At 52.9% G+C, this 23,248-nt stretch overlaps 1 protein-coding gene across 2 annotated transcripts in view; it reads left to right on the top strand.

Moving 5' to 3' along the window:
• Positions 1-23,248, top strand: part of PALD1 (phosphatase domain containing paladin 1) — an 82,216-nt gene that overhangs the window by 23,090 nt on the left and 35,878 nt on the right. Inside the window, exons 2-5 of one of the 2 annotated variants that reach the window (XM_007454556.1) lie at positions 16,395-16,608; positions 19,839-19,941; positions 21,232-21,411; positions 22,500-22,664. In XM_007454556.1, coding sequence (XP_007454618.1) covers positions 16,424-16,608; positions 19,839-19,941; positions 21,232-21,411; positions 22,500-22,664 — 633 coding nt within the window. In that variant the 5' untranslated portion in view covers positions 16,395-16,423. Of the gene's footprint in view, positions 1-16,394; positions 16,609-19,838; positions 19,942-21,231; positions 21,412-22,499; positions 22,665-23,248 lie in introns of those variants that run through there. The other variant, XM_007454557.1, reaches the window with a different exon arrangement.

The following is a 23,248-nucleotide window of genomic DNA, read 5'->3' as shown; positions in this document are numbered from 1 at the left end:
GAAAATCCAGCTTCACACAGGTAGGTTTTTGGAAAAGGGAGGAGTATTTTGTTAGCCTGTGGATATTTTCCTTTGATACTACATAAAAGTTCAACAAGTGATAGTTTCTTAAAGGGAATGTAGACTCTGAAAACATATTAATGAACTTTTCATATTTTGTTACATTAAAATTCATTGGACTCTCTCCTACTATGAATGGCTCTTTGACCAGGTGTGATTTTGTAACACCATATATCAGTCATTGGGAAAATATTGGTTCACTGAGTTGTTCAGATGTTCCAAATATGGCACAGTTCATTGCATCATATCCAAAAATTACATATGTTAACCATATCATTGCAAAATCTTTGTGTTTTATGAAGCTTTTAAATTCTTGGTGGCTGATGCAAGTTTTCGAGAATTCTAATTTTTCCTTAAAAGTTCAAACTTTATCACTGACAATAAATGCTCTCAGTTGTTTTCCTTGAAGGGACAGGCTCACTTTGTTCATTTTTGAGAAAATGTCTACCAAATATCCAATTGTGAATAACCATCATTTGTTTGTCAGCCATTCTTTCACACGAAAGTGGTGCTGCATGGACAAAGAGGCTGGTTCTGCGGACAGCGCAGAGCAGCTCACAAGGGCTTGTCCTGCAGACATCTGTCTATGCCAGTAACTAGCCCACGTGCTCTTCCCAGGTCAGCACACAGAATATTGAAGACATATACTCAAGGGCTGAGAGTCAGTGAAATTAATCGGTTTCACTGCTCCATCAGGGACATTCTTAAGTGACACTGGTGTATTTTGTCACCGCGAGTGATGACCAGCCCAGGTCCGGGCCACTGCTGGGTCTCCTCCTGAGCCTCTAGCAGTTTCACCCACCGTGGCCCTTGTTCCTCCTGGTGAGAAAGGCAACGATGTCTTAGTACTGTCCTGAGAACACTTTGACCTTGTGCTTTGTTCTCTGGAGCAAGAGAGCTCTTCCTGGTCAGGGTCTTCCGTGCTCAGTAAAGTGAAGCAGAACAGCAGGGAGGTGCAGGGAGACAGGTAGGAGGCCCCCGGTCCTGGCCCTGCTGGCCACTGTCTCTGTGACTGGGCAGGTCTCTGGCCTACTCTATACTTTAGTTTCCTCTTCTGTAGAATGAGAGGGACAGACTAGGGTCTCAAAGGTGGCTATGAGTCTCAGATACGTGTTGGTGCCTAAGGGGAATTTAGACCCTGTCTTGTGTGTGCGAGTGTGTGTGTGTGTGTGTGTGTGTGTGTGTGTGTGTGTGTCTGTGTGTGTGTGTGTGTGTTGGGTGTTGGGGGCTGAGGCCCAGGGCTGGCAGTGGGCTGGTCTGAGCCCCTACCCTGGGTACAGACTGAAAGTTTGATGCCCCCTTCCTCTCTAACCTCCTCCCCCAGCTCTCCCCTGGCCCCAGAGTAGGGGAGCCCTGGAGCATGGTGACTTCCTCTGTGTTTGTTCTGCAGCTGAGGCAGATGTTTCCTGCAGCTGGCCACTCAGCCTCCTGCCCTATTTTTAGCTCCATTGTTACCCACCCCAGGCATCTGGCTGCCAGGGGTGTGTGAGGCTGTGGCCCTGGAAGGGGCCCTCTTCCCTGGGTTTGGCTTGTTCTCTGCTTTCTGCTAGGTCCCTGGGTTAAGCTTCCCGGTGTCTTTTGGGAATGTGAGGGTGGCTACGGGAAAAATGGAAGAGTAGATGGATGCGTGGATGATGCAGTACAAAGGGCCCAGGCTGTGAACCAGAGGCTGGCTGTGTTGTTATGTCATGTAATAAACCCTCCATGCCTCAGTTTTTCCATCTGCTAAATGGCACAATAGCTCGCACTTCAGCCTTTCTCATAGGGTTGTTCTGAAGCTGAAATGAGATAGTGGATGTGAAATTTGTTTAGCAAAATGACATTAGGAACCTACAACTATTGTGGGTTCAACCCTGTGGAGGCCCCGAAGGAGCATCAGATCCAGAGTGGGGAGATGAGGCATGTACTTTCCAAACACTGGGCCAGTTGGCGCAAGGTCAGGGTCATGCAGGGGTACAGGCTGCGTTTTGGAAGGTTTGGAAGGGAGGGGGACATTTCCACTGGACGTTGATGGATGGGGTGACGGGGTGAGGGTGGGGATTGTGTTCTTGGTTGTTGGACCAGGAGGGCAGAGACATGGAGGCAGGGAAGGGCCGGATGTGTCCTGGGAGATCCGAGCAGTAAAGGGCCTTGAGCATTTCTGGCCGGCAGCTCTGGAGCTGCTCCCCTAGGAAGGGGCCCCACGGTGGGTCTGGGGGCAAGAAGCCCAGAAACCCCCTTCCTGAGCTGGCAGCCAGCACAGCAGCTCTGCTTCTGGCTGTTTTACACACTGGACTTCCATGAAGGATTGATTTTTTGCGAAGGATTGAGCTGCTAAAATGTTGTCCTACGCATCTTGTCCAGCTCCCTCACTTTCCAGGTGGAAATCAAGTGTGGCCCAGAGAGGGCTGTGTTGAACTTGAGGCCTCTCAGAGAGCCTGTGTGGAGGGAAACATCTCCTGGGGCTTTTCCTACTCCACACCATAGGGCAGCTGCGACCTGGCTTTGCCTGGAATGTCAGAGGTGTGGAGGGTAAATAGGGGATGATGAGGGTGGGAACGGGGGTCTTGAAGGCCAGGCAAGGGAGTCTGGACTGGAGGCCGCAGGGGTGGGAGGGATGGGGACAAATCCCAGAATTGGGTCATGGTTCTTTCCAGCTCCTTAAAATGATACTTTGGGTCCCTGTGGCGTTGCTGGAGGTCAGAATTGGGGTTCAGGTGCAAGTTCCCACTGGCCTTTTGGGACCCAGTCCCTGGATGCAGCCAGGAGAGTGTCAGCAGGGTCAGGGTCCTGGGCGTGGTATCAGGAGGCTCTAGGTTTCTGCTGACCTTGAAAATGCCCAAATGCCCAGCTTCTTTGAGCACCATCACTGAGCACGTGAGCATGTCCATATACTTTTAACCCGGCTCTCCCCAGGGCCCTCCCCTTAATCCCAATCTGAGATGGACAGGGGCTTTAGGCTCTTTCAGGCACAGGATGAATGTCCTGCCCAGAGTTGACTGGCGCCTCCCTGGGGGTTTCTACACTCCCCTCCTGCTCATCCTTGAAAGAACCTACAGGCAGGGTCCCTCCCATCCAGATAATGCCTTCTTGTTTTCCAGGGAGTTCCCCTGCTCAGAAAGGCTCCCGAGAGGGACACAGAGAGACTCCAGATGGGGAGACGCTTGCGATTTCTCTCTACCTTTTTGGAGGAATGGAGCCCAAAGGTCTACCTACACTGTAGAACAAACATTTAGCAGCTTGGAACTTTCTAGATTTATACAACTGACTTGGGGAAAGCTCCCGCACCACACGGCCTATCAGTTGATGATCCTGTGACGCGTGTGCGTCTCCTCAGCTGCCCCATGGGCCCCTGTAGCCAGGGATAGTGTCTTCTGTATTCGTGAGCCGCCGTGGCCCCAGCAAGGGCTGGGCTCACAGGATCCTGGCATCGAGCTGCTCGAGCATGACCAGCAGGGAACCCAGTGTTCTACCGTGAAAGGGGAAAGAAGGAAGTTGTGCCTTGCGGCGTATGGTCATTGAGGGCCAATCCTACATATGACGGAGTGCATTAGTCAGGATTAGATTTGCCTGTGAATAATAGGAAAAGCCAAATAACAGTGGTTTACACGAGATGGAAGTTTATTCCTCTGTCCTGTCTGAGCCCAGAATTTCGCGGTCCAGGCCTGGTGTGGTGGTTCGGCTACACAGATTCCCGGGGTGTGGCTTCACATGCTGGCAGTTCAAGACGGCTCTGAACCGTCAGCCATCGCGCTGGTGTTCCAGGCAGCGGGATGGAGGAAGGGGGCAAAGGGGGCTCATAAGGAAGGATCTGGAATTTGCCAAGGGCACATACTGCCCCTTATGTCCCATCGGCTAGAATTAGTCACCTGGCCCCAGGTAGCTGCAAGGGAGATAAGGAGTGTGGTCTTGGCCGTGGGCAGCCATGTGCTCAGCTAGCTGCCCTGTCCCTCCTCTGGTTTGTTTAGTGCAGACGGAGGGAGGGAGGGGATGAAGGCATTGTGGGCATTTTGATCAAACCTGAGGATGTTCCCAGGCTGAGAAACTGGGCCAGCGGTTCGGGGGCAGCAGATTCTCACCCAGGGAGATTTCTCAGGAGGAGGCCAGTCCTGCCTTGGGACCAGAAAGCCACACGCCTCAGGCCAGGAAGGGAAGCAGGGGCTGAGCCTGAGGGAGAAAGGCTTTCAGGGGGCTGGAGCCAGCCCCGTGGCGTGGTCAGAATGAGGGAGGTGAGCCACCCTCTTCTCAGAGGGTCGGGGTGTGCTGAGAAAGTGCTGTCCCCAGTCCAAGATCCCATATAAGCAGAGCTTCCTATCAGGCACAGCTGACCCACCATGGGGAGCTCCAGAGATGGGGGGGTTCCCCAGGCCTGGAAGCAGGTAACTAGGGGTGCTGGAAAGGGCCCCTTTTCTTTCCCGAGGGTCCTGAATTCCAGGAACCCCCAGCCCCACTGGAGCACCTGGTAGCAAGTTCCAGGGTCTTTGCTGGCCGCAGAGCAGGCAGGAGCCCCCTCTCTGCCCTCCGCCTGTCAGGTGAGCCGAGAGGGAGGCTTGTTGCCCCTTCACTGAGGGCGGGGCCTGCTGCGCCACCTGCAGCTTCTCCCAGCCCAGGGGTCCATCTGCAGGGTGATCCCCTGGCTCTGCTGCTGCCCCACACTGGCCCCCACTCTCCACAGCTCCTCGGCTGGCCGCCTGGTCACTCTGCCCACCTTCATCCCACCTCCAGAGGCTCCCCCTGGTTTGCAGGCTGAAGCCCGGAACACAAGGCCCGCCTCACGGAGGCAGCCCACCTGATGAACACATGGCACTATTTCCAAACATTCATCCACCTTCTGTTTTTAATTTTTAACCTTTTTTTTTTTTTTTGGTTTAGAAAAAACTAAAAACACTTCAGAGACATATAATGTAGCTCGTGAAGGTCTCCTGCAATCTCAGACCCCAGACAGCTTTATTTTTTTAAAATTGATCTTGTCCTAATTTTAAAAAGAAGGAGGCTAAGGGGCAGCGGTGGCGAAGGGATTGGTCTGGGTGACCACCAGAGACATGAGGTGAGGGGCTACACGGAGAAACCAGAACTCTGCTTCTACTAAGCCAGGTAGCCTGGGGAAATTCACGTCACTGACCCTGCTTAGCTGTTTCCTCTCTGCAAAGTGGGAGTGGTAAGCCCTGTCTCGCCTCCCTTGAAGGTGGTTGTCAGCAGCAAAGACAGAGAAACCACAAAGACACAAAAAGCGCCACCAGGCTGCAGGAATGGAATGATTATCATGGGAACCTGGATGACCATAGGCAGAGGGTGGCCAAGGCACTGAGCCGAGGCAGCACAGGGGGACTTGGGGGAGGGTAAGGTGGGGGATGCACTGGGTGAGGAGCTGTGACCTTTGTCCAGCTTTGAAACTATTACACATAACCGCACTTAAAAACATTCCCAAAATAAACATGTTCGTTGTAGGAAATTTAGAAGTGATGGATAAGCAAAAAAGAAAATAAATACCGTACTCAGTCCCCCAGTCAGGAATGAGTACCATAATGTTTAAACATCTTCCCCGTTTTGTACCTGCTTGTTGTTGGGTGCCATCCTTGGTCCCATCAAAAAGGAGCCGGGCAAGGTGGGAAGGTAAGTGATGGAGCTGATTTGTTCCATCAGCAATTGTGTGTCTGGCTCCCTCAGTGGGACAGAGCCAGGAAGGACACAGATGGCCCCTGCTGGGAACAGCATGCAGTGGAAGGGAATGGAATGTCCCGTTTTGTGATGCTTACAATGTGCTGTGGGAGTTGAGGGATGGGGGTGGGTGTGTAGTCAGTCAGGGAGAGCTTCCTGGAGGAGCTGGGCTTTAACTTCCAAGGGTGGGTAGAATGTGGGGGAGGAGGGCAGTCCAGGTGAGAAAGTGCGGGGTGGGAGCATCTCCCCCGCCCCCCCCCACCCTCTCGTAGAATGGGGGGGAGGAGGGCAGCCCAGGTGAGAAAGTGCGGGGTGGGAGCACCCCCCCCGCCCCCCCCCCACCCTCTCGTGTGCACTGAGACCTGCTCCTGGATGCTGGGTGCTTGCTCTTCTGTGAGTCCTGAAAGCTGCAGATGCCCCCAGGTTGTCATGTGTTCATCTCAGAAATATTTCCTGAGCATCTACTGGGACCCGGTCACTGTTCTGGTGCTGGGGCCATGGCGTGGACAAATTAGGCACCGACCTGCTCTTGGGGAGTTGGGGAGGCTGCTGCTACAGACATAATCCCATCAATGAGGCAACTGAAAAATGAAAGGAGGTCATAAGCTGGAGAAGAATTGAGAGGTGTGTGTGGACAGACTGCATCGCCAGGACCTCAGAGAGGCTTCTGGGGAAGGACGTTTGAGCCAAGACTAGGGGAAGGGGCAGCCACGTGAGCAAGTTGCAGAGTGCTCCGGGGGAGGGGTGGTGGGTAAGAAGCTTTCATGAGTAGGAGAGGGTCTGGGGTGTTGGAAGGAGGAGGAGGACGTGGCCAGTGGCTGGGGCATCATAGCAAAGGGAGGGGTGGGGGCCTGTCCGCCGGGCTGAGGGGTTTGCATGTTACAGTGGGATGGAAGGAAATGACATGACCTCCACCCGAGTGCCCTCTGCCCGTGATCGTCCGTGTTCCCGTGATAATCCTTCCATTCCTACAGTCTGGTGGGGCTTTTTGTGTCTTTGTGGTTTTTCTGTCTCTGCAACGGACAACAGCCCTCGAGGGAGGCGAAACAGGGTTATGGCTCCCACTTTGCAGAAGAGGAAACAGCTAAGTAGGGCCAACGATGTGATTTAGGACTTCAGAGATGCTTCTGGCTGCTGCATGGAGGATGGATTGCAGGGGTCATCCATCCTTCCGGAGGGAAGGAGAGAGACTCCTGGAGCCTGCTGCAGTCTCTCTAGGCAGGGGCCAGTGACCAGTGGTGGCAGAGCAGTTGGACTGACTAGGGGTGTGAACCCGTTCATCTGTGGGTGGGCTTTCAGAGCAGGCAGAGGACTTGCCCAAGGCCCCAGAGCAGAGCTAGGCTCTCTTGGTTCTTGATTAAGACCAGAAGCAGACGGAAACCTCCCTAGGTGGCTCACTGGGCAGAGTGAAACGGGGAGACTTGGAATTCTGTGTTAACTACAGTAGGGCAGCTGCTGCGGCCCAACCCCACTCGGCCCTGTTGTTTGCCCGGGATGAGAGCCAGGGGATTGCTGAGCCCACTTATTCCCTCAGACCGTTCCTTTTATAGGCAGTGTCTGGGCACGGCCCCGCCCCTGGCCTGGGAGGTTTAGATCTGGTACCAGTCCATGGTTGCAGGGAGGGGATGTGGAGAAGGTGGGGCGAGAGTGCAGGCAGAGTGGGGCCTGGGGGGATATGAAGGGCTGCTGGTGAGTCGTGCCCTCGCTGTGTTTGGGCTGAGTAGGTGTTGCCTTAAACACACATTCACTTATTTCATTCCCGTACAATCCAATTAGGGAGGTAGATTTATGGTCCCCAGTTTATAGTTGGGGAAACTGAGACTCAGAGAAGTTAAGCATGTGCCACATGACTAATACATGGTAGAGATGAGAAGATCGGAATCAGCCAGGTTTCGGCCCCAGAGTCCATGCTTCACGTAGAGTTGAAACCACTGGATCCCCCAACTAGGTGTGAGGGTGTTGGGGGAGTTCTCACTTTCTATCTGTTAAATGGAAATGCTACCACTGCCTTCCTGGGGTTTCCTCACTCCTCAAACAGAGGGTTTTAAGTTCTTGCCTACAGCAGGCATTGGGCTCAACTCTGAGGACCCTGAGCTGCCGAGAGCGGCCCTCAAGGACCACGGAGGACGTGAGACTCAGCATCACTGTCCGACAGGAGTACAGGTTTCCCCGCTATCCGAAGGTAGAGCATTCCTGTGGAAGCTTCGTTAGCTGAAATGGCGTCCAGCGGAGAAACAGTTACCTTAGGACAAGTGCACTTGCTAACAATGCACAAAATAAGTTGGATAAAGCACAGATGCTCACCGACGCAGTTCAAACCTCTGGGCTTGCTGCTGAGATGTTGAGAGTGGTTCCTGGGAAGGAGCTTGGCGAGGGGTGCGTGGCCCCTGTAACGGCTCCTGCAAAACAAACGCTCAACACTATTTTTCTTCTCCCCCTTTTTTTTTTTGTGGTAAAAGCAAAATCCTCTTCAGATATCTCTTGGTTAGTGGAAACAGTTACTAATGTAGGTCTTTCATAAAAGCAAAGTGGCATAAAGTGAACTTTCATAGAATGGGGGACACCTGTATAAAGTGAGCCACGTGTTCTTTTTTTTTAATTTTTTTTTTATTTATTTACTTATTTATTTTTGGCTGCGTTGGGTCTTCGTTGCTGTGCGCGGGCTTTCTCTAGTTGCAGAAAGCAGGGGCCACTCCTCGTTGCAGTGTGCGGGCCTCTCATTCTCTTTTGTAGAGCATGGGCTCTAGGCGCACGGGCTTCAGTAGTCGTGGCTCGCAGACTCTAGAGCACAGGCTCAGTAGTTGTGGCGCACGGGCCTAGTTGCTCCACGGCATGTGGGATCTTCCCCGACCAGGGATCAAACCTGTGTCCCCTGCATTGGCAAGCAGACTCCCATCCACTACGCCACCGGGGAAGCCCCCACGTGTTCTTTTTAATTGAAGTATAGTTGGTTTGCAATGTTGTGTTAGTTTCACCACATGTCATTTTAACTGGCCACATAAAAAAGTAAAAAAGAAATAGGTGACCTTAATTTTAGTAACATGTATTATTTAATCCGAGTGTATCAAAATATGATCATTTTGACATATAATCAACATAATAAATTGTTAATGAGATATCTCACTTTGTTTTGTACTACGTCTTCGAATCCACTGTGTTATTTTACACTTGTAGCACATCCCAGTGGGGACCAGCCACGTTGCAAGGGCTCAGCAGCCAGTGCAGTGGTGGTTACTGTATTGCACAGCCCAGCTCCAGAGTCTGATTGATCCCTGCCCCCACCTCTGCAGTGCATGATAACAGCTGACTTTTAAGGAGGACTCACTGATCAGGCCCTGTTCTGAGGACTTTTATAGCTACACGGTGGACCCTTGAACAACACAGGTTTGAACTGCGCGGGTCCACTTATACGTGAGTGTTTTTCAGTAGATAGCTACTGCATGATCTGTGGTTGGTTGGATCCAGGTACACGGAACTGCGGGTACGGGTCTTAGACTGCCCGGAGGGTCAACGCCCCTAACCCCCGTGTTGTTCAAGGGTCAACTGTATTGTTGAACCTTCATAGCAACCCCTCAGGGGAGGTACTGCTGTTGTCCCCATTTCATTGATGTGGCAACTGAAGTCCAGAGAGGTAGCTTGGCTGAGGTTGCACAGTGGGTGAGTTGTGGAGCTAAGGAGGAAGGTGTGATGAGGGGGGCGAGCTCCTTTTGTTTTTAACAGATTTATTTAGGCAAACTTCATACGACAGAATTCACCCAATTTTAAGTGTGCAGTTCACCACTGGCAAATGTATGTAGTTGTGTAATCACCACATTCAATACATAGAGCAATTCTATCCCCTAAAGGTGCCCTCGAGCCCCTGTGCGGTCGACTCCCCTGTCCCTGACAGCCATTGATCTGCTTTCTGCCCCTGTAGTTTTGCCTTTTCTCAGATGTCATATAAATGGAGCCATACAGTTTGAAGTGTCCGGGGTCTGCTTGTTTCTCTTAGTATGATGTTTCTGAGGTTCATCCCATGTCATGTGTATATCAGTAACTTGTTCCTTTTTTATTGCTGAGTAGTATTTCATTGTATAAATGTGCACGTTTTTCACATTGTTTTCATCTGTTCACCAGTTGATGGACATGTGAGTTGATTTCAGTTTAGGGCTACAATGAATAATGCTGCTGTGTACAAGCCTTTTTCTGGACATGGTTTCATTTCTCTTGGGTAGTTAGTTGCCTGAGAGTAGAATTGCTGAGTCATATGGTAATTGTATGTTTAAATTTGTAAGAAGCTTCAAAGCTGTCTTCCAAAGTGGCTGTGCGATGTTACACGTAAGCACCGGGTCTCCAGTTCCTCCACAACCTTACCAACACTTGATGTTGTTGGTCTTTTAAAATTTGTCATATTCTATGGGACTTTCCTGGCAGTCTAGTGATTAAGACTCCGTGCTTCTAATGCAGGGGGTACGGGTTCAATCCCTGGTCAGGGAACTAAGATCCCACATGCTGTGCGGTGCAGCCAAAGAGAGAAAAACAAAATTGTCATTCTAGTGCATTTTGCTGATGACATAAGATGCTGAACATCTTTTATATGCTTATTTGGCATCCGTATGTACCTTTAAATCTTTTGCCATTGTAAATTGGATTTTTGGTTAACTTAATATTGAGTTGTAAGAGTTGGCATCTCTTTTTTTTTGGTCGGGATTAAATGAGATAATATACGTCAAATGCTTTGTAATCAGAGGTCCACCCACTGGCCCTCCTGGCGTCCCTCTGGGTCAACACTCAGGGCCACTGGCTATCTCAGGCATCCTGTTTAGACCCTCCCCTTCCTGCTCACCCAAGGTAGGCATAGGAATCACATACTTGACCCAACACCCCCTGATTTGGCCAGCGGTACAGTGTCTGCTCAAATCGATCTTCCTACGCTCTCAGCAAAAGCTTCCCCTTGCCTCAGGCCAGAGTCAGCATGGCCCAGCCAGGGGGCCTGGAGTTGGGAGGCAGGAGCCCTGCGTCCCAGTTTCGTCCTTATGACCTCTTGCCTTATGACTTGGAGCTCATCACTTTCCCTCTCTGGACCTCAGTTTCCTCATCTGTAGAAAGAGAAGGTTGGACTAGGTGACCTCCAGGGGTGTAGACAGCCCTGAATCTCTGCTTTTGGGGGCCTTGGTGACGGCCATTTGTGGAAGTTCCTGTGATCACAGCATTCCCTAAGGCAGGACTTGGGATTTTGCAAGAGGGTCTGACAGGCAGGAATGGCAGGAGAAAGGGATGGGGCAGGGTGGTGGCTGGGTCAGGACCAGATGTCCAGCTTTCTGCTTCAGTTGCAAGAGCCAGACTCTGCTTTGGAAAAGCCACCATTCATCTTTTCCAAGTCCATAGGGTTTGACAAGCTGGAGGTCATGGCTGCTGTTCCATGACCAGGACAGAAGACATGGGAGAGGGGGGACTGTGAGCTTTGGATTCGAGATGGGGAAACTGACACCAGAATGGTGATGGAATCATCACTTACTTCTACCAAGAATCATATGAAAAGAAATGGACTTGGGCTCCTGCGATGTTTAGGTCCAGGGCCTTAGGAATCAGCTGTTGAACCTCTTGTCTGTCATCCCCACTCTAGGACCCAGAATGGTTGTCTGCAGCATCCCCTTGGCTTGAATACAGCCATTGACGAGAGGCTCACTGCTCCGGCAAGCTGGATGTTTACGCTATAGCATCAGACAGTTAGTTGATGACTTGGAGCTAATATTCCAGCTCCTGAAGTTTGATTCTTCTTGGAGAAATGAGGTCACCTCTCTGTGAAAGATTCCATAGGGTGGTTTCTTTTCTCTCGGGACTGACTGCTGTGTGATTGCCCAGAGGCAGGAGGGTGGCATGTCCATGTGTGGAACTTTCTCAAATGCTGTTGTAAGTGCAGCCCAGATGATTCTGTGGCTTCTTAGCTGGTCACTGAGGACTTTTGTGGGTGAAATGGAGTCTGGAGTCCTCGCTCCCTGCATGGGAGACTGTGCGTCTCTCTTCCCCTCTAGGAGGTCGTGTCTGGGTGCCCTGGCAGAGAGTGGAGTGGATGGGGGTCCCTGAGGTCCCTGAGTGGCGGTCAGGCAGGTCCAAGAGGGAGAGAAGAGTGTGTGGGGTGTTCTTGCTGTCAGGGTCAGCTGTGAAGAGGCAGGGAGGCAAGCTTATGCTGCCACTTAGCAAAGGCCAGCTGTCCTCACCTGAAATGGACACAGTGAGGCCTGAACCTTATAGGGTTGTGTGTAGGGGGCACCATATGTTGTAACGCACCCAGCATGGTGCCTGGCACTTAGTAGGTGCTTTGAAATGTTAACAAACAGAGGCAAAGGAGAAACGTGGAAGGGGCCTGTATTTGGTGGGGCTTGGTGTTCCCTTAAAGCAGTGGTTCCCTTTTTTATTTGCCAAGAGCCCCTGTAGCAGAATGGCAGAAGCTCACAGATCCCTTCTCGGAATGATGTTTTTAAATGCACAAATTAAGTATTTGGGATTACAGAGGGAGTAACTTTTATTGAGAGTGCTATCAAAATACTAAAAAACAAACTTGTGATGTAGTAATATGTATCCTTAGATACTCTTGCGTTAACAAGATAATCCATTAAGTGAGTTAAGGTTAAATTTTATTTTTTTAAAGACACACCAGCGTCAAGGCTGCTGTTGCTTGGCTTTGATGGGGACATTCATCTGGGGTGTGCCTTTGAGGGCATGTGGCCAGCATGATGGACATGCAGGCATTTGCGATTGGTTCGATGGTCCCAAGTGTGGAGAACCCCATTTTGCAAATGGCACGGCAGCTTCTTTACAGCTGGCTTCGTAAGGTGAGGCTAGGCTTCTCGCTTGGATCGTCACATTCTCCACGCTTGTTGAGTGAAAGGCGGTTGTGAGAGAATCTGGATCCCGCTCTGGGGGATCAAGACCACAAGTTGCCCAGAGTTGGCCGGTCCTGTCACCCGAGACCTGGGGGGCAGGGGACCCAGGTCTGATAATTACAGTGGTGTGAAGGGAGTGATGAGCACAAGCCACGTTTGCAGATACCTGCACGGCTGCTGTGTGATGTGAACACGTCTCTGAGCTCAGTGGTGACTGTGTCCTGGCCTTTGCGACACAGCAGGAGTGGCCTTCACTTGTGGTTAAGGAGATGTTAGCTTTTAATTAGAAGTCAGGAAAATAAGGCCTGATTTTGCAAAACTCTTTGATGGGGACATTCATCTGGGGTGTGCCTTTGAGGGCATGTGGCCAGCATGATGGACATGCAGGCATTTGCGATTGGTTCGATGGTCCCAAGTGTGGAGAACCCCATTTTGCAAATGGCACGGCAGCTTCTTTACAGCTGGCTTCGTAAGGTGAGGCTAGGCTTCTCGCTTGGATCGTCACATTCTCCACGCTTGTTGAGTGAAAGGCGGTTGTGAGAGAATCTGGATCCCGCTCTGGGGGATCAAGACCACAAGTTGCCCAGAGTTGGCCGGTCCTGTCACCCGAGACCTGGGGGGCAGGGGACCCAGGTCTGATAATTACAGTGGTGTGAAGGGAGTGATGAGCACAAGCCACGTTTGCAGATACCTGCACGGCTGCTGTGTGATGTGAACACGTCTCTGAGCTCAGTGGTGACTGTGTCCTGGCCTTTGCGACACAGCAGGAGTGGCCTTCACTTGTGGTTAAGGAGATGTTAGCTTTTAATTAGAAGTCAGGAAAATAAGGCCTGATTGTTTGCAAAACTGTCCGGGCTCATAGACAACCCCCCCCCCCCCCCCCCATCTTACCTAGTCTACCCCGATTCTCCCTGCAGTGGAGGTTTGAGCACTAGGGACCCTACCTACATGTGTGCCCTTGCTGACCCCTGGCCCTGGCAGTGGACAGCAGTGGTATCACCACTAGGACTGCCAATCTTAGGAGCCAGATCCATTTGGAAGGGGCCTTCAGACTGTCCCATCCTTCACTGTCATTTTATGGCTGGGGCTGCTGAGGCCCAGAGGGGAGTAGTAAGTTGCCCAAGGCCCCACAGCATGTGGCTAACAGGATGAAGGGTCCTTTGCTGGCGAGGCTCACTCTAGGTGGGGTGGAGAGGCTTCAGGGGGAGAGTTGCAGAGTGAGAAGCCTGGGAATCCCAGGGTTTCCACCTCCTCTAGACATTTTGGAGACAGGTCAACTTTCAGACGATACGGTCTTTCTCCCACGCCTGCAGCTGTGCACATCTGTATTGTCTCCAGGCTGTCCTTATATGGACCAGCTGGGGCCTGTCACCGCCTGTGGAGCCCTCGAGAGATGAAGAAGGCAGGAGCTGGAGCTTTGGGGGCGGCGAGGGGCAGGTGAGGTGGAGATGCCAGGCCTGGCCCAGCCCCGTGGGAGCAGGGCCCGGCCTTGGCCTGGCAGCTGTAGCCAGCTGTTGCCTCCTGCAGGCCCTTCCCATGTCCTGTCCATCACTCCCTCCTTTGGGAGAGCCTCCCGAGTCCTGTTCTTGGAGGAGGCTGTTCCCACCCATGCCTCCTTGGCCCAGGCTGCTGAAGAGGGGTCTAGGGAAAGTTAGTGAGCCATGTTGGGGGCCTGCTGTGGCAGGCGAAGCAGAGAGAAGGTTCTAGCTCTGCTGATGGTCAGCTGGGGGTCCACTGTGGAGCCCCTCACCTGCTCTGAGCACCTGTGTTTCTGTTTGGAAACAGAGGCTCATTCCTTCCACCTTCTACCAAGAAAAAAAAAAAGAGTGTGAGAGATTGGACCGGGTGTGGAGAGTCATGATGAGGCTCTTACAAAAACATTCGGTTAGCGTGTTAGCAGAGCTGTCACACAGCTGCTGGGAGTTGTCAAGGGCGACAAGGCTGGGCCGGAGAGAGGTGGGGAACCCTTTCCAGACTGGAGAGGGAGAGGGGGTGGTTTGGCGGGCTGGGAGGGATGGAGTGAGTAGCCATTCTGTCTAGGTGGCTCTGGGAAGGCGGAGCCTGAGGGCACAGCCAGGGGAGGCCCTGGGAGCGCCCGCCTTGGGACCAGGAGCTCTGACTCTGGGATCTGGGAGGGGAGAGGGCGCAGTGAGCTCAGCCTTCAGACTGACCTGCTTCCCCGGTTTCATGCTGACCCCTGACCCCACCATCCACTGCCTGAGGTGCTGCTGCTGCTTATGAGAGGGCGTGGGCGGAGCGTGGATGGTGGGGGACAGGTAGTCCCCGCTGCCTGAGGGGGAACAGCCCATGCCAGGCTGAGGGCAGCTTGGGGAGCGGAGGGGAGTCCTCAGGTTCTAAAGACTGCTTATGGCCTCTGTGTTCTCAGAGGGGAAGAGTATCTCAGGGTGCGGGTCGGGGGTGGGGGCCGGCCGGGCAGGTCGCTCCCTCCGCCTCCAGATCCTGGTCCGTCAGCGCCACATGGGGTCAGGTGCTGCTGGGCTCTCAGAAAGCCCTTTGAGCCTCTGTCTCCCACGTCTGTCGCCCCCTCTCTTGGGTCTGTGTGGAATTCCCAGCCCCTTCCCTTCCCAGCGGGCCTGGTTCTTGGACACCAGAGCCAGTCCTCCCCACACCCTCTGCCAGCTCTTAGCAGCTCTCCTGGTCTGCTTCCCCAGCCATTCTTTTTATTTGTTTTAAATAGATTTTATTACCCAGTGTTCAGAGGAGAAAAATCAGAAAACGCAGATAAGGAAAAAGGAGAAAATAAAAATTGTCTATAATCTCATCACCAGGTGATGACTCGGTTAGCATCTTCATGTGCCTCCTCCCGGATTTTTCTCCTGCTACACGTTCATGCATTAAAGTGAGTTTATAGCCTGTACTCGCTTTGCAGCCTGCTCCTTCCATTCCTGGTTCCTAGATATCTTTCCACAGCAGTCAGTAAGGGATTTTTAAGGCTGTTTAACATTCCACCTTAGAGATACCCCAAAATTTATTTAGCAAATCCCGTTGCAGGCTGTTTCCAGTGTTTTGTTACTGTAAGTAACATTGCGATCAACAAAACACCCTTGTAGCCCACTCAGTTATGTGCATCCTTAACTATCAATATTTCCCTAAGAGAGAGCCCTGTGAGAGGAATTGGGAGTCCACGAGGATGCCTGGCATGCCGGATGTTGGGCAAAAGCTTTGGCTGTTGCGATGTTGATGATGTTGAGGTTATTGATGTAGAGTTCAGGGGCCTGGTGCTTTTGTTGAACCCTTGATCTGCTGAGAACTCGCCCAGTCTGGACTTCCCTGGCCTCATTTTGTGACATTCACGGCTAGAATATCCTCCCGTGTCCTGTTCCCATCCAAATCCTTCAAATCTGTCTCCAGACTTCCTTCTGCCTCTGGTTCTGGTTCTCCCTCTGGTGAAGGCCTCCTCCCTCTCCCAGTCTAGAGGGCGTGGCCTCCATGTGGCCTGACCCAATTACTTGGAGCCCTACGTCCTGCCCTGATGGGGGTGGTTAACCCCTTCCTAACTGTCTTATCTTCACTAGGGGAGTGTAAACTGTAAGGGGTCAGGGGGCTACATCTTCTTGACTCTCCATATCCATAACTCCCCCTAAGGCAGCAGCAGGGGGCCAGGCACACAGTAGGTGCTCCGCGAACATGTGCTTTGCTGGGCACCGGCGTGGAGGCAGCAAACCCACCCTCTGTCTCCAGCTGCAGGGTGAGCTGGCCCTCTCATGGGCCTCAGACTGTGTATCTGTTCACAGGGTAGGGATGGTGGGTGGGCTGGGTCCCTTCCTGCTGTGGCTTTTCCCATCCCCTCCTTGACCTCTTACCCCACAGGTCTTGGGTCCTGAGGCCGCCGGCAGACTATGGGTACAACGGCCAGCACAGCCCAGCAGACAGTCTCAGCCAGCGCCCCCTTTGAGGGCCTCCAGAACGGTGGCACGATGGATGGTCGGCACTCACTCAGTGTCCACTCCTTCCAGACCACGGGCTTGCACAACAGTAAGGCCAAGTCCATCATCCCCAACAAGGTGGCCCCCGTCGTGATCACGTGAGTGGCAGGACGAGTGTGACCGTGTCCCCGGAAGACATGGCTGGGGGGAGCTGCCTGGAGGGGTGGTGGCATACAGCACTTCACGTCTCCAAACTGCTTTCGTAGATGAAGATACTGAGGCCCAGAGAGGTTAAGCAGTTTGTCTGGAGTTACACAGGAAGTGGGTGGCAGAGCCAGCGTCTGTTGCGGGTCTCTTAGCCCATACTACTTACCATGTCACAGTGCCAGGGAGTGTGGAGAGGGAAGAGTGGCTGGGGGAGGGTGGACACCCTTTTGAGAGTAATGTTTGGCTGATGTTTTCAAAGGAAGTTTATATTCTTAGATGCATAAAATGTAGATTTTTTTCACCCCCCACAACCTGTAATTATGGTTCGAAACTGAGGTTAACACCAGGCCATTAAAGGGCCTTGGGCTGAAAAAGCTAGAAGCTGTTGGTCAACTCTCCTAATTAGGCCCTTCAAGGACATTCCCAGAGGGGGCTGAGGGTTTGTTCTGGCCCCATATTTTGAGAGACCTGGACACACTGCATGCGTCACGTGGGCCCAGGGAAGGAGTGGGTGCTGGGAACCTGAGGCCAGGGAGACAGAAGGGGCATTGGATGCGTCTCCTGGTGAGTCAGGAAGCCTTGTCTTACATCGTATCTGCCCACCGAGCTTCCCTGCCTCTGGACCCCTCCAGGATGGAGGAAGTGGGACATGATGAGCTAAGGATTAAATGTGTTCCATGCAGAGACGTTTGGCAGAGAGTCAGCAGATGGGGCCTTCTGTATAAGAAAACCTGAGGAGTGGGAATGATAAATCTGGCCTCTGCTGCCTTTGGGGCCGGACAGGAAAACTGTAGTCATAATACGTTACTGTGCTCATGATAAGGGGAGGAAAAGACATGTTAAATAAAAGGGACGGGGCTTCCCTGGTGGCGCAGTGGTTGAGAGTCCGCCTGCCGATGCAGGGGACGCGGGTTCGTGCCCTGGTCCAGGAGGATCCCACGTGCTGCGGAGCAGCTGGGCCCGTGAGCCGTGGCCGCTGAGCCTGCGCGTCCAGAGCCTGTGCTCCGCAACGGGAGAGGACACAGCAGTGAGGGGCCTGCGTACCGCAAAAAAAAAAAAGAAAAAAAAAGGGACTTGAGGGCTTCCCTGGTGGCTCAGTGGTTAAGAATCCACCTGCCAATGCAGGGGACATGGGTTCGAGCCCTGGTCCGGGAAGATCCCACATGCCATGGAGCAACTAAGCCCGTGCGCCACAGCTACTGAGCCTGAGCTCTATAGCCCGCGAGCCACAGCTACTGAAGCCCATGTGCCACAGCTACTGAAGCCCGCGTGCCTGGAGCCTGTGCTCCACAACAAGAGAAGCCACCGCAATGAGAAGCCCGTGCACCACAACGAGGAGCAGCCCCCGCTCGCCACAATTGGAGAAAGTCTGCACGAGGCAATGAAGACCCAACACAGCCAGCAATAAAAAAAATAAAATAAATTTATTAAAAAAAGAAAAAAGGGACTTGATATATAGTCTTTTGACTAGCAGGTGACAAAACTAGGTTCAGGTCTTGAGCACAGTGTTGGAACCTCGTGTCCTGGGCCTGGCTCTGCCTCTGTCCTGCTCTGTGACCGTGGGCAGATGCTTTTCCCTCTCGGGGCCTCAGTCTCCTTATCAGGATATGTGGGTATGACATTCAAAATATTTAAGCGTGGTGTGGCTCAGGACAGTCACTGGTCTGCTGCAGAAATCCTCTGTAGTGAGACTGTGTGCTCCCTGGAGCCAGCCGTGACCCAGTGATCCTTGGGTTGTAGCTTGTTTGAGGTTCAAGGGACCTTAGAAGATCATCCAGTACAGCGGCTGGCAAACCATATCCTTTAGGCCCATCTCCTGTTTCGGTAAATAAGAGTTCAATAAGTGTTCGTTGGGACACTGCCACTCCCACTCGTTTGCATATTGTCAGCAGAAGCTTAAGGCTGCAACGGCAGAGTTGAGTAGTTGCAGCTGACTGCGTGGCCCACAAAGCCTAAAGTATTTACTATCTGGTCCTTTATAGGAAAGGTTTGCTCACTCCTGATCTGATAGCTATTAGATCAGATGTGAAAACTGATCTAGACACAGAAACTGAGTCTCGGGAGGCAGAAGGGTTTGCTCGCCATGGGTCCCGTGTGATGGAGGCAGAGCTGGCCGAGGGAGCCCAGGTCTCTGGACTCCTGTCTAGTGCTCCCCACCCCAGTCATTCCCCCACCCTGCCTTTCCTTTTGTAAAGAGGCTCAGACCCCAGATCATGAGCTCTGGGAGGCTGTGTCTTATTCATTGTTATAATCAGCACAGAAACTTGTTGGGTCTTGAGTGCACAGCGCTCCCCCTGGTTTAGCATCTACAGAAAGCTGTGGGTTTTGTTTGAAATGGCCCTGTGTGGAGGTGGAACTACTGCTAGTAATTGTAGTTAGATTACTAAATGATCACAGACTTCGAGGCACTGGGCTAAGCACTTATTTCATTAGCGCATTGTCTTCTCACAGCAGCCCTTAGGAGGTTGCAATTACTGGAAACGGAGCTGTAGAGCAAGTAACTCCAAAGCCATGGAGTTACTGAGCAGTGGAGTTGGAGTCATACCCAGGCCACATGGCCCCAAAGCCTGGGTCCTGAACCACTGCGCTCTGCTAGGGGGTTGTCAGTGTGGGGTTGTTCTCAGAGACAATCTGATGGAGGGACCGTCTGGGATGGTTCTTGTTAAGCCTTGTTTAAGGAGGCCTTAAACAAGACAGAAGCTTCTCTCTACACAAAAGTCCAGGAGGTACTCCAGGCTGATGTGGCTGTTCCATGATCAGTCAGGCTCCTCCTCTCTTGTTGCTCCACCATCATCAGCATCTATTTCCTGCCATCATTTCTGGATGCTAGACAGGGAGAAGGAGGGAAGGGTAGAGGGCACACATCTTCTCTTTAAGGGGATGGCCCAGAAGTTGCACACCTCACTTCTCCTCACGTCCCATTGGCCCAAACTGAATCACATGATCACACTAGCTGCAAGGGAGGCTGGGACATGTAGTCTTCAGCTGGATGTCCCAGTCACAATTCCAGGGTACTATTGCTGAGGAAGAAGGAGAGAGTGGCTGTTGGGGGACAGTGGGTAGCCTCTATCATAAATGCGTGGGTGGGATGGGGTGGCCCTGCCGGAGGCCTGGTGAGGGTGGAGCGGATAATACTGGCTGCGGAGGTTGCCTGACTCAGTCTCCATTCTGCCCCTGGCAGGTACAACTGCAAGGAGGAGTTCCAGATCCACGATGAGCTGCTCAAAGCCCATTACACGCTGGGCCGGCTCTCAGATGCCACCCCAGAGCACTACCTGGTGCAGGTGAGGTTGGGCCTATCCCTCTCTCCCCCTTGCGGCCTCTCCCACCCTCTTGCCCTCCTTCCTCACAAGCTCCCTCCCTAATCTCCTCCTGCTTTCCACACTGTCCCCCTTCTCTGCCTCACCCCACCCTCTGGGGTCCTGATCCCACTTCCTCTCACCCTCTGGTTTCCTGGGCCCCGTTCCTCCTGCCCTGTGGAGACCCCTGCTCTTCTGTCCCCATCTGTCCCCTGCCTGGCCCCCAGCCTGCCCACACCTCTCTCTCAGAGCACCAGGGAGAAGAGAGAAGGGAGCCTGAAGGACCTGGAACCCCAGATGGCTCCCCGCAGGCTGGGAATCTCCATCCCATTCTCTTGTGAAGTTTCAGAACTTCTCTAGAATGTAGAGAGATGTAGATGTACATGTGCATCTATTTATCTGTCTTTGTATCTTTTTTTTTTTTTTTTTTTGCCTTAAATACCCCCTGGAAAGTAAAGTCTACAAGGGCAGATGACTTTTCATGTGTCTTGTTCACTGCTGTAGCCCCAGGCCCTAGAACAGTGCTTGGGTATAATGTAGGTGCTCAATAAATGGTGAATGAATGAATGAATGAATGATAATCATGATGATTAAACTGTATTTGTTGAAAGAGGGTCTGGGTAGCAGGTGGCAGTGGACGGGTAGATGGGTGAAGAGGTGGATGGGTTGACCTCATGGTTCCTCTTTGCCCAGGAATGTGTCTTCTGGTTCCTCCTGCTTTCACCTGATCCCTGAGTAGTGTTTTCCTCTTTTCTCTGTAGTCACTGCCTCCCCAGCTGGGGAGGGGAGAAACCTGCCCATTCCCAGAGCCGCAGGCCTCTAGGAAGTGGCTAGCAGTTTTCTCCTGGTTGGTTCTTGGTGCCCCAGCTGTGACTCCCTATGCGAGCCCCTTTTCCATCAGCTTCCTCTGGGTATGAGAGATGTTTGCTGTGTGCCCGGGGAGCTGCAGGCCCACCCTAGGGGCAGCTTTGGTCTTCTGTTTCACGTCCCTGGAGTACCTCTCCCTGCTCTCCTTCTTCAAGGCCAGGCTCAGATGCCACTTTCTGCATGAGGAGGAGTTGCCTTTCCTTTTCCCACACTGTACGGCACCCCTCCTGGCATCACGGATAGTCACGTATTTTGTCTGCTTTTTCTACGAGTCAGCAGACAACTTGAGGACCATGTCCCCCACCCCCTCTCCCTGCTCCCCATCCCCTGGGGCCTGGGACAGAGCCCTGTTGGTAGAAGACGTCCCCGAGTCATCTAAGTGACCCCCTGTGGCTCTCCCCCTGCCAGGGCCGGTACTTCCTGGTGCGGGATGTTGCAGAGAAGATGGATGTGCTGGGCACTCTGCAGAGCTGTGGGGCCCCCAACTTCCGGCAGGTGCGGGGCGGGCTCACTGTGTTTGGCATGGGGCAGCCCAGCCTCTCAGGATTCAGGCGGGTTCTTCAGAAACTCCAGAAGGACGGACACAGGGTAAGCATGGCCATTTCCCAGGCAGGGGCTAGCCCCCAAATCTGGGGAAAGGGTTTCCCGGAGGGGCAACTTCAGAGGCTCTGGAGGGGCCTGGCCATATCATAAGGAGGGTGAATGGTGACCAGGACCAGGCCCTGCCAGGCCTTCAATGCCATTATGGTCACTGTGGTCAGCATGACTGGGAAGTTCTGGGTAAATATTGATTGCACTGTCCCGTGTGGACATGGGGGACCCAAGGTCAGAAGCCCCTTATACACCCCACAGGATGATGATCACAGCTAACACTTACGTCCTCATGTCAATCCTATGAGGCAGTTATTCTCCCATTTTACAGAGGAGGAAACTGAGGCCCAGAGAGGATAAGTGACACAGCCCCTGAGTGGTGTCCCAAGACACAAACCTAGACCCCTGGACTCCACGTGCCTGCTTTACATGCCTCCTCTCTCCTGCCTGATGTGGAGGTGGGGTTTTGAGTGTCTCCAGACAGAGGATGAGTGTCCGCTGTGATTGCAGGCTTATGGCAGGCAGCCGAGTGTGAGTTGACCTGGGTTAAGATGGAGAGTCCTTAGTGAACCAGAGTGGGGAGGGCGTGTTAGCTGAGCATGGATCCCACCTTCCCAGCAAGTTCTCCAGGGTGGGGCCTGCCCACACATCTCCCTCTGTCTGTACGGTGCTCAGTGAATGAATGATTACATGGTGGTGGTGGGCATTCACTTCTTCAGCTGATGTTTATCAAGCACTTGATTTACCTAGGGCTCTGCACTAGGAATTGTGGGGACATGAAAATGACAAGGACATGATTCTACCCGCAAGGAATCTGTAGTCCACAAAGGGAGAAAGATGTATTCATTGATAACGTTAATCCAGAGCAGGAGTTAACACCACAAGATTCAGATGAAGGGCTGTTGGCCCCGAGAGGAGGGAGGGTCAGGAGCCGGTGGCATTGGGACTGAGCTTTGCTTCTGGGGTAGGCTTCAGGTTGCAGGGGCAGAGTGGGGTGATGGGCCCGCGATGAGGGGGAGCGGCTCGCTCGGAGGCCCAGAGGTGGGGTAGTGGTGATGCTTCCTTCCTTCTTGGGTTCCCGGCAGGAGTGCGTCATCTTCTGTGTGCGGGAGGAGCCCGTGCTGTTTCTGCGTGCTGATGAGGACTTCGTGCCCTACACGCCTCGAGACAAGCAGAGTCTTCACGAGAACCTCCACGGCCTCGGACCCGGGGTCCAGGTGGAGCGCTTGGAGCTGGCCATCCGGAAGGAGGTGAGGGCCACCGGTGTGGGTGGGAGGCCACCCCCCCTGGTAGGCCTTGGACAGCTGAGTTGAGCCCCAGCCCTGCTTTGCTCTCACTGGCACACACTCGCTCACTTTTCTGCCCTGCTTGGGTGAATGGCTGCTGCAGCGCTGGCTCCGGGCAGCCAGGGGAAGGACTTCTCTTCTCGACTCTGCTTGCCTCTGCCCCTTTCCCACCCTGCTTTTCTCCTCCAAACTCAGCATCATTATTTAGAAAAGGGTCTGGTGGAGGGGAAAGAGCTCTAGACTAAAAGCCCCAGGACAAGTTCAGCCTCCTGTGAGCTGTGGGCTGTGGGCTGGGTCACTTCTCTCCATGGGCCTCTGTTTCTGAGGTTCCTCTTTCCTCCTCCTTCACAGCTGGGAGGTTTGTCAGGGTCTCTGAGGCTGTTGATGCACCACAGAGGTGTGTAAATAGTGTGTGGGGGTCATGGCGTCCCCTACCTCCCCTGGGACATCCCGGGCAGGAATGGAGGCCGCAGCTCAGGCTTTCTCCCCTCTAGCTCCCAGCTGACCGAGCTTCCTCCTGTCCTTCAGTCTGGCGGTTTAGCCAATTC

Source organism: Lipotes vexillifer, unplaced genomic scaffold (genome assembly GCF_000442215.2).
Source record: "Lipotes vexillifer unplaced genomic scaffold, Lipotes_vexillifer_v1.1 scaffold708, whole genome shotgun sequence".
NCBI lineage: Eukaryota > Metazoa > Chordata > Mammalia > Artiodactyla > Lipotidae > Lipotes > Lipotes vexillifer.
The sequence above is the reverse complement of the archived record's forward strand: the minus strand, read 5'-3'. Positions and strand labels throughout refer to the sequence as shown.